The 11,755-nt window shown below is 30.4% G+C and overlaps 1 protein-coding gene across 6 annotated transcripts in view; it reads right to left on the reverse strand.

Moving 5' to 3' along the window:
• Positions 1-10,208, reverse strand: part of LOC123008611 (optomotor-blind protein) — an 80,205-nt gene extending 69,997 nt beyond the window's left edge. For all 6 annotated transcript variants that reach the window (XM_044404501.1, XM_044404499.1, XM_044404496.1 and 3 more), the window contains exons 1-2: positions 10,097-10,208; positions 6,271-7,145 (exon numbers count right to left, since the gene is read on the reverse strand). In XM_044404501.1, coding sequence (XP_044260436.1) covers positions 6,271-6,752 — 482 coding nt within the window. In that variant the 5' untranslated portion in view covers positions 6,753-7,145; positions 10,097-10,208. The remainder of the gene's footprint in view (positions 1-6,270; positions 7,146-10,096) is intronic.
• Positions 10,209-11,755: the final 1,547 nt, after the last annotated feature.

An 11,755-nucleotide genomic window follows, 5' to 3' on the forward strand; every position in this document is an offset into this window, starting at 1 on the left:
CGAACAAAGTTACAATTTAAGATATAGCTTCCTCTTCTAGGTAATAGTCTACAGCAAAAAAACAAAAAAATATTTTTCTAACAAAAATAAATAGAGTCAAAAATTCGAAATTTTTATAGTTAAAATTTTTTAACATTTTTTCCTTGTTTCTGGTATCTTACCTTACATCACATTTTTCTCTAGGGCGCGAATTCTGGCTCACCCTGTATTTGGAAATATTTTAACTAAACCATTTTTGAACTTTGCACTGTCAATAATGAACGATTTTAATTTGATTACTTTATTTATTTGTGTATCAAAAATTTACAAAATTCATCATCAATCGATTTAATAAAAATAGAGCATTTACAAGTATAATTAAATATTACTAAATTTTACATTAGTATTTTAGCCACTTTTAATACAAATATTGAAAACTACACCATCACAGAGCAATTATTTATTAGCACAACATTTTTTCAGTGGTATATTTTATTTTTAAACCGAATATTATTTAAACAATTGTTTCGATATTTCTAAAAGTGTATAAATGTGTTTTTTTACTACTAGTTGTAAAAGGTACCATTATTTAGCTTGTCGAAAAGTTGTAAAGTTCTTTTTTTCTCCTAGTGGTAAATAATCAATTTCATTATTGACCAAGAGCAATTATGGATTAAAGGTGGGTAAATATCGATATTGGAGGGAAATTCATTGATGCAAAACTCAAATAAAAAAACTTATTTTTTTTCATTAAAAAACATCAGAATAACCCCATCTCTAATTCTTCTGTTTATGTCAAAACTGTCAAAATAACAAATGCGTTTATTTCATGTTGAAATGTTATCGGTAGTAGGGCAAATTTTAACACTTTTTCTTTTTTCTTTGCAGTATCTTTGTTATTTTAACAAATATTTCATAATATAAAGTTAGAATTTTTTTTTAATAGATGCAGAAGTAGGTACAAAAAATGACATAATCTCACTTACGATAAGAATAAAAAATACTTCCAACTTAGGTTAATAATTCAGGTAAGTAATTAATTACTGTAGGTAATAATATTAACAGAAATAGTAGTTGAAAATTACGACATGTTACGTCTGAGCCAACTTGTCTATTAACAAGTAGTAAAAAAAATGTTATATAAAACACAGTAGAGAAGATTTTTATAGCCTCGCATTTATTGTTACGCATTTAAACAGCTAAAAAAAATCACTTTTCTACTTTGTGATATAATATACTATTACACATAGTAATTCGACACACTGCGCCTAGAGAAAAATGCCATTTAAGGTAAGATATCAGGAACAGAAAAAATTCTATCAATAAAGTTTAAAGACAGCTTAAATTTTGCATTTTGACACTATTTATTTCTGTTGAAAAAATAATTTTTCAAGTTTTTTTGCTACAGGCTATTAGAAGTTTAACATTATTTGTGGCTTTTATTAGAAAAAAATGTTGTACCTTTACTAAATAATTATAAAAAAAAACATATACAAGATTATTAGTGTCTTTAAATAGACATTAAAAAATGTCAAATGTCAAAAATAATTTATTGAATAATATTAATGTTTTTATAATATTTTTACTTGTCGATTATTATGTTTTGGACATCCTTAGAAAAATGTTCTACAAAAAATATTTAAAAATATTATTTTGGTGTTATACAAGGTGATTCGTTTAAAATTACAAATCTTTTTTTTGTATCTTTACTAAATAATTATAAAAAAACGTATACAAAATCAACAGTGTCCTTAAATAGACATTAAAAAATGTCAAATCTCAAAAATAATTTATAGAACTTAATATTTTTACTTGTCGATTATTACCTATGTTTTGGACATCCTTAGAAAAATATTCTACAAAAAATATTTAAAAATATTATTTTGGTGTTATACAAGGTGATTCGTTTAAAATTACAAATCTGACTTAAATGGATACCTTAATAACGTTATGTTTTACTCATCTATAAAAAAAGTCCAACAAAAACTTTAAGAACTTCTAGTTTTTTACTTTTGGTTTTTCCTGTTATTTCTTTGTAAATAGTTTTTCTTAATTTTAGTTAAACTTTAATGCAATTTTTTATTTTTTTGTCCTATTTTTTAATTTTTTATTAATTTACTTTACTGTTTTTTTGTTTCACTAGGTATTATTATTATTATTTTTTTGTTAAGGGAGTTAAGTACGAATAGCAGTTGCTAAATTTCGCCTCCTGAGTTGTATTTACTTGTATGTACAATTCAATAAAACCGCTTTATTATTATTGATATTAAAAAAAAAATTGTCAAATTGACAGTTAACATTATGTCAAGGATATCCAAAACTTTGATTAAATAAAATCTGATTTCGAAATTACTATAGTGTTTTATAGATATCACATTTCGGGTTAGGTTAGGTGTATTTAGATCAAACTTTATTTTAATTGGTTTAAGAAATCTTCTTTGAAACACTTATTTTCTGTTACAAAATTTTGATTGTGCAAGATTAACAAAATTGACGCGAGTTCTGACGCACCCTGTATAGCTCCCGTTTGTGCAAAGTGTCCCGAATTTACCCTATTTGTAAATTTTGCGTTTTATCGGTCTGATCCCGTCTCGCATGTCCCAATTTTTCATCCCCTGAACGGGTTTTCAAGAGTCCGTATACTAAGGGGTGCTAATAATTAGTACTCTTTACATCGGCTCCCTTCGCACCCTTAACACTTGGCCGACACACACAAGGGTTAAGCTCGGTCGTGTTCCGATTTCGCCGCTTCCATCTTGCCAGTGGGTATGATCGATTTGAAGCGACGACGACGACGACGACGTTTCGGCTCATTAAAAAATCCATCACGCACCTCGTTTTTAACATGCGCACACACTCATAAATCTGAAAGCGTTTTTTTCACACGTCGACGCGGCCGTAATTCAACTGAAAACGTGCATCTAATTTACGAGAAACAGATTTTTGGAACAGGAAGATGTTTGTTCGGAATAATTCAATTTAACACCAATTAAGACGCGTGTGTGGCAAAAAGATGGTATTTTGAGAGGAAAATAATTAAATACTGGATGAGAGGATGTTGCGGTTTTCCGCTTTCAGGAGAAAAACTGGAAAATACATAGAGGAAGTGCCCTTCTTATCGACCAGAATGACGCTACAATTTGCTTAACATTCGATTTTTCGCCAAAATATGGTGTTTTAAAGCCTTAAATGTAGTATATCTACAGGATGATTCAAAAACAGAAGGCTAACACAAAAAAAAACAACATTTTAAGCACCCTGTAGGTGTAATAAAATTTTTACGCAATTATTTACAATGTTTTTCAAAGCCATTTCAGTTATTATAATTATTATTACCTACTATTCCAACGCTTTAGATAATAATACTGCGATAATCATAAAAATATAGGTAGAATTTTACAATAATATTTTTAACTTTATTTAACTCTGCCAGTTTTAAATAAAAATTTGCTCACATTTTATGTGAAAATATTTTATTTCGTCTATATTTTAATTATTATTCATAGGATACATTCGGAAAAATTCCAATGGGATCAATATCGTTTTTTAGAGATGTAAAAACGTTTAAAAGTAAATTTAACTCATTAGAGAGTATTTTAAAAATATTAAACTTTGATACCTAATTTCTCTTCTTGATGAAAAAGTATGTAAGTTACTTGTAAAATATTTATTGAAAAATTTAAACAATCTACAAAAATTAATTTTGATTTCCTCAGTTACCCTACATAAATTCTCAAAAAATTATAATAATATTATAGTAAATTATAATAAATTTTATTAACGAAAGGCTATTACAACCTTAAAGAATTCTTCACAGATAAACTTTGAAAAAACTGTTTTCTTTATATTAAGTGTTTGTATTGTATTGTTTGTATTAAATTTTATATGTTCTATGTACTATTGTAATTGTGTATAGTCGTATTTTTCTTTTTGACGTGTTCTACGCCATAAGGCAATAGAGAATAAATAAATTATTATAATTAATATTATTATTAATCAAGATAATGTTAATATAGTGATAATTTTACGCTAAATTTAGTCACTCTGTGTCATAGAAAATAAAAACGTTTTGGCAATTTTTGTATTTTTTTATAGTTAAAGCCATTAGGGTAAATTTAGGAAATATTTTATTTTTTACAGGTGTGTTTGTCCTTTACAAAGTATATCTCATTATGAACAGTTTTTTTTTCCCGACGATACCCTATATCTAAAGTAGTCAAATTAATTACTTAAGAATTATCAAATTTTTATATAAAACACCCCGTATACTAACGCATTTTTAAAAAAATTAATTTCGTCTATTCGGAAATTTTATCTCGTTTTACGTTTCAAATATTTTCAGGATTGTTAAAAACAAAACCATTATTTCATACTGGGAATTAATTGATAATAACAAAAATTTTAATTTTTAATTCAAGGAATAAAAACAGATTGTTCCTGGAAATATGACTCAAACTCGCACCAGCCAAAATTAATTTTTCCATCAAAAATTAACATCCACAACATTGTTAAATGATAAACGTTAATTTTATTCAAGCCGTTAACTAAAATAATACGAGACTCTTTACGAGCTAATTTTCCTTTGAGAACTTATCTCAAATATTCAAATTTAAGTGAATATGATAACTTGTGATATATTTCTTGCACGCGTGTTGAAATTAATTTCCTATTTAGCATCTCACATAATTAATCTTTGCTCTTTTTCCAGAAACAAACAGTTAGGCAACAAACTTTTCTTCACACAAAAAAAAAACACTTCGTAAATTATTGTTAGGTCAAGAAGTGGCAAACTGTTATGCTTGAATAACTTTGAAATATTTCAAAATTTGATATAAATTTCAACTTAGGCCTAATTAAAATTTAACCTAAACAAAGCAAATGAGCAACACAGAATTAAATTTAATGTTTGTCATAATTTATTATACAGTGTGAAAACTTGTCTCGAACCACAAGCGTCGGGAAATGAAGGGATGGCCTATAATAATTGGCTCAATTCTAATTTTAATTACAACTTTTTAACAAAACAAATGTGCGAAAATTGCTAGAAATCATTTAAAATTTATAATCGTTTCATATTTTCAAATTAATCGTAATAAAGTCATTCATTCGCCTCGATCGTAGGCGGCTTTTAACATATTTCAGTGCAATCGAAGTCAAATTATTTTATTACAAATTTGACAAACCGGTTTTTCGCAGCCGACGCGATTAATAATTTTTGACAAAACTAACAATTTTGTTAACAACTGACATAACTGTCATATTTATACAGCCAACTCTTATCTAAAATATTATTATAAGAACATTTATGCCGGTTTTTATTAATTTTTCTTTACACAACTGTCAAATTTTCACAGCCAACTCTATAAAATTCTTCAAGCACACAAAACACAACTGTCAAATTTGATAAACCGGTTTTTCGCAATTTTTGACTAAAATAACAATTTTTTTGTTAACAACTGACATAACTGTCATATTTGCACAGCCAACTCTTATCTAAAATATTATTACAAGAACATTTATGCCGGTTTTTATTTATTTTTCTGTACACGACTGTCAAATTTTCACAGCCAACTCTATAAAATTCTTCAAGCACACAAGACACAACTGTCAAATTTGACAAACCGGTTTTTCGCAGCCGACGCGATTAATAATTTTTGACAAAACTAACAATGTTTTTGTTAGCTACTGACATAACTGTCATATTTGCACAGCCAACTCTTATCTAAAATATTATTATAAGAACATTTATGCCGGTTTTTATTAATTTTTCTGTACACAATTGTCAAATTTTCTCAGCCAACTCTATAAAATTCTTCAAGCACACAACTGTCAAATTTGACAAACTGGTTTTTCGCAGCCGACGCGATTAATAATTTTTGACAAAACTAACAATTTTGTTAACAACTGACATTTGCACAGCCAACTCTTATCTTAAGAACATTTATGCCGGATTTTATTTATTTTTCTGTACACAACTGTCAAATTTTCACAGCCAACTATAAAATTCTTCAAGCACACAAAACACAAATGTGAAATTTGACGAACCGGTTTTTCGCAGCCGACGCGATTAATAATTTTTGACAAAACTAACAATTTTTTTGTTAGCAACAATATTTGCACAGCCAACTCTTATCTAAAATATTATTATAAGAACATTTATGCCGGTTTTAATTTATTTTTGTCAAATTATCACAGCCAACTTTAAATTCTTCAAGCACACACAATTTGTTAATTTTTGTTTTGTGTCAAACACTGGGTGTTTCACTTTTTGGGGTAGAAAGAGTGACTCACCTGCCGCTTTTGGTGATGACCATTTCCGTGCCTAGTTTGTGAAATTTTTCCCAGAGGTCTTTTCCTTCAAGTGTGACTTTGGGGTCGTCGACCACCCCATCTTCTTCTGGTTGTATCGCCCTGAGGGGTCGCACCATCCCCGGATGGTGGTTGTGGGCGGCGACGGCGGCCAGCACCACGTCCTCGGCGGTGGTGTAGGGGTGTCCCGAGAGCGCGTGATGCGGATGGGGGTGGTTGATTTTGGGAATGAGCGTGCCGGGGTAGCAGCCGTGCGACGTCTGCGATCCGAAGGCGGCGAGCGCCGCCGACGGGAAGAATCCGGGCGTGGGCGGCGACGCCGCCGGATTGCTGCTGGAGGCGGCGGTGAGCAGCGAGCTGACGCTGAAGTCCGTCTGGCGCGGCAGCTGCAGGAAGGGGTGGTAGGCCATCGTGGTCTTCACTTTGGCGTCGAGGGGTGGCTCCAGGGTCGTATCGAAACGCATGATCCGAATCCGGCCCTGTATATCACATCACCGCACTGCACCACGCACTAGCACTGAGTGAACTCGGGGTGGTTGTGAGTGTGAAGTCTGACACCTCCTTCCCGGGTTAAGTGTGAGCGACGACTATAGCAGGAAACCCGCAGATTCGACACTGACTGTGTTAATGACACGGACGCGACGCGATTGGTCGCGAGGGTGTCAGCTCAAGCGGCTCCACCAATCCGACGGCGACATTTCGCCCCCACTTTTCACACTTACGGTGGGCAGGAGTTAGGAGGTTATGCCTATGGAGGCGTTACGAGTGGTTTTTGTCACACGGTTTCCTTTTTCTGCTGAGGCGACATTGATGTTGCCTGCTTGCGGACGGACTGCTCTTTACGAACGGCTCCACATCTACAAATACAACATTTTAGAGGGGAAATTTTCATTTTTAATTGTTTAGACTAAAGGGTTAACTTATTTACATAATGGGAGGGACTGGGTGGTCCAGCCTTCCACGACTTACTTATGAAAATTATTTTTTTTTATTCCATCTTAAAAATCAAGACACTACTTTTTAAAGTATTATACCTACATGTAATAAGTATTTATTTATTTATTTATTACGTATTTGTTTTTGTAATAGGTAGGTACACTTGAGTGCAAAAAAAACGCAAATTGTCAAAAAGAAAATTGTCAAATTTTTCAGAGATTAACATAGTGTGAAAAAGGTTGTTCCCAAAAAGGTTAGAAAACTATCAATAGAAATGTCTATTTGGTGTTCTTGCCAGTCAGTGTTAAAAACGAAATGGAAAAACATTTAACAGAAGTTTGGAAGATGTAAAATTGTGGTCAAGAAACTGGCATTTATTAACAGGCCAAATTACATTATAAGAAAAATCAATTTGCGTACCGTGTGCCTTATCTTATATTTTCTGGATTAAAAAGATTATTGCATTTTATTCCAACTACATACTTTCTTTCTAATGTTTACTATTTTCTGGGTAAATATTTACTGTTTTTTCTGTTTTATAAAATAACATTCAAGTTTGTTTTTACTTATACCCAAATAATGAGCTATCTTGGTTCTGAATTTGTTACCAGAGACCAATTAAATGATTTTTTTTTATACAAAGCTACGAAAAAAATTAATACAGCTAAATACATAGTTTAAAAACAATTTATCAAATTGTGTTTAAGTGTTGAAATTCCATCGTCTAAAATATTTTTATTTCTGTTTTTATTTGTTTTAGACACACAATAGCTCAAAAAATAAAACTTAATTTTTTGAAGACGATACAAGACTAGGTATTTGATCTTAAAAAATACAATTGCGGTGTTGCCATTTCTCGTAGGTATAAGGATTTGGTAATACTTATTTGAATAGTATTTATTATGTAAGTAAGTGAAAAACATAAATTTTGCAAACAATGTAATTCCAACAAGTGAAATCAATTTAAAAGTGTTAAATCAAATTTGTCGTTTCCTTTTCTAACTATTTGCATACCTAACTGTTAAACTATGAAACCGTTTCTGAAACTTAGAATAAATTTTGCTTGCAGTGTTTATTTAAAATTAAATTTTAATATTTTACAAGCAATCGAATCATGTGGTTAGGTACTCAATTGAACAGATGTCATTTGTTTGTTAAAATGTTATGAAAACTTTTTTTTAAGTTAGGTATACCTAACAGTCCTAAAAAGAAGTGTAAAATTCGAACTTATTTTTAAAGCTTACCTGAACTCTATAATTTATTCAAAATTAAGAAAAAACGCCAATTGAGCATGCATCCAATTAGAATTTGGAATTTTGTGCAGGTATAACGAGTGGATTTATAATTTTAAAATTTGAAAAAAAAAAAAACAAAAATTTACTAAAATTCGACGTTTTTTTTAACGTTACTTAATTTTAAAAAGTGTCAATTTATCTATTTAAAAGTGTACTGTTGAAACATGTTAAGCAACTCAGGTGTTTTATACCTATATTTTTCTACATACATAATTTGTTTTCACAAATTTTATTTTTATTATTTTTAATTATAATAAGTAACTTCTTCTACTCTACTTCCAAAAAACAGGTTTAATGTGTGAATAGATTTTTCTAAATTGATGTAAAATTGCTTCTATTTTTCAGTGCTGATGATAAAGAAATGTTGATTAACGTTTATCAAAAATTAAAAACAAACTACATAATTAAATTCAATCAGATATAGAAGCAGGATTATGAAAAAAGTCACAAGCCATATCCTTTATTTTTAAAGACAGACAATACTTCTTAGAAAAAATACATAATTTATTGTGATCTATTTTTTTGGAATATCTAGATGCTCATTTTTTTTAATTGAACACTTTGTATATTTTTTTATTTTTGGATTCTTTGTTAAATTGTTTTTCAACAGTCTCTATTGTTCCTAAACAATTTAAAACTGTAAAAATAGTTCAACTTTGATCAAAAAAATGTATTGTAATATTTTTAAACATAATGAAGTTATGACTTGAGGCGTTTATTATAATCCAGTCTGTACATTTTAAAAATCTAAAACTGCTCCGATTTTTGTGATAACACTTTATAAAATTAGTAAGTAACCTGTTTATCGATTTTATGTTAATAAAAAAAAAGAATTTGGAAATATTAAAAAACGATTTTAAACTCAAAACATTTAACTAAAAACTGTTATTTTATTTGTCAATATTTGGTGCAATGTTGAACAACCAGAAACTTTTAGACTATACCCCGTACGTACTTAATTATCTATAAATATGGATCAAATTCCAATCTTTTCATTGCCTTTACATTTTCATGAAATAATTTAGAAGTATAATATAGAAACACAGACTAAATTACATGTTTCAAAATCTTCATGTGAGTTTGATAATTGCAAAAAAAATGAAAAAATAGTTAACGAATCAAAATAATTGAAAAAATAATTTTCAAAAAAAAAACTTTTTACGCAAGAGGACCTAATTAAGAAAATCCGATCTCTGCACTTTAATCAACGCCGCCATAGCAGCCATAAACAACAAATTTAACTCTGGAGATGTTATCTCTCGTCACATAAATACCACATTATGCTTAAATAAGATTTTTAATTGTAAAAATTGTAAAAAGCCCAATTTACACTGCAACCTAATTATTCAAGAATGCCAATTTGGCTCACTTTAAATGACACAAACCGAAATATCTTTCTTTGCATGCTTGTGGTATTACAAGTGCCGACGTTTACGATGTAAGAATAGCACTTTACACTTTTGTATATTTATTAAAAGCTTTTCCACCAAATCAGATAAGTTAAACGTAACAATTACCTCAACACGCAAAAAGCAGCTTTCCCCACCTAGTCCGTTAAAAAAAAGAACAATACTCACCCCCACCCCGTCGACGCCTCTCACTATATAATATTTATATCAAAAGCGTTCGGTAAAAATATTCGAAATCAAGTCACCGTTGACGTTCATCCGCCGTTCTTTCACCGCTAACTGACGCAAAGCGTCTCGACGCTTGCGACGCGCCGCTTTAAGCGTGCGCCATGACGGCACAACCGAAAAATACAACCATAATTTAATTAGGATAAGAGAGGACCAAAAGTAGCGCCTGGAGGCGCGCCCGATTAACACGGATTATTTTTTTTTTTTGTTTCAGCTATGATGGTTATTGTGTGAGCATAAAATCCACGGCTATTGCGATTAAACGATAACTATCCCGGCTAACAGCTATTTAATGTGTAAAATCAAGTTGGCCTCTTCATACCGCGATCACATAAAATACCTATACAGTTGGCCGTGTTTTTATCGATGCGAATGAGTGAGACGACGTGATTTTGTGAAAAGATTAGTGTTAGGCCACGCCCAGATTGGCTTACTGCTCCCCCTCTCTTTGACAGTTGGGTATTGTCGCCACGCCCTCTTCCACTGCCTTCTGGATCGGTGTCGGCGTCAGTTATATACTGGAAGCCTTACACAGCTCACTTTATCAATTACGATCTGTGGGTGGTTTTTTATGTTGTTGTTTATTGGGACGTCCTGTATTTCATTTTTTTGCAACATGGCGACGAGCACTTGTGGTGTTATTGATTCAGAGAGCGAGTTGGTGACGCCACTTTTTTTACAAACGTCCGGTGTATACTTGGTGATTCGATTCATGTTTTACTCACTCTGTATATATGGAGTAAAATTATCTGTGCTACATTCAAGCAAGCGTGTTAAAACAAAAGAGATAAAATCTTTCAATTTTTCATACATTTGTACAATAATTAGCTACAAATGTACTGAAAGCGATAATTTGCATTTATTTACATTTCTGTTTCACAACATAATTAATTTCGATTACTTTTTGTTTCGTGGGAGATACAAAATTTTGACAGTGATAAAAGTTGATTAACATATTTTACACGAAAAAATCATTAATGCCACCTCAGAGACAATAAAAATTTTATTTATTGAGGTACAAGGACTATAAAGAACGTCTGGAGTGTTAAATTGCTATAAATCTGGCCAATAATAAGTTGGCAGTGATTCATTCCTGTTTTTGGTATATTACACAATTTGTAAATATGTTTTTATTTTTATATTTTTTTTAATTAAAACATTTTAGAGTTTTTTAAGTGATATACTACCAAAGTAAACAAATAAAAAATTAAATATATCTGTTAACTATATGGATAGTTTTTTTTTGTAAAAACCTTGTAGTCAAAATGCCAAAAAAAATTAATGACAAATCTATCTGCAAGAAATTAGATTTTTATCTCTGTAAAAAATTGTCTTATACCTAACTATAGATCTTACTCACATCAAAAGGAGCAAAAAGAGAAAAACTTTCGGAATTATTTAATAGTTTTATAATAGTAAAAATACCATTGTCCATTATACAAGTGTCTAAAAAATTTTCAAAAACTATAAATTAAATAACAAAACATATAGGTAGGTACTATTGTCACCTTAAAATTTAAGAATTTACACTCAGAAAACAATTTTTGTTTAAAACTCGATTTTTTATTTTTGCAATTTGTAAAGCTGTAGAGACTTGAA

This window comes from Tribolium madens, unplaced genomic scaffold (assembly GCF_015345945.1).
Source record: "Tribolium madens isolate multiple individuals breed KSU strain unplaced genomic scaffold, Tmad_KSU_1.1 Scaffold_71;HRSCAF=194;Tcas5.2_LG6, whole genome shotgun sequence".
Taxonomy (NCBI): Eukaryota; Metazoa; Arthropoda; class Insecta; order Coleoptera; family Tenebrionidae; genus Tribolium; species Tribolium madens.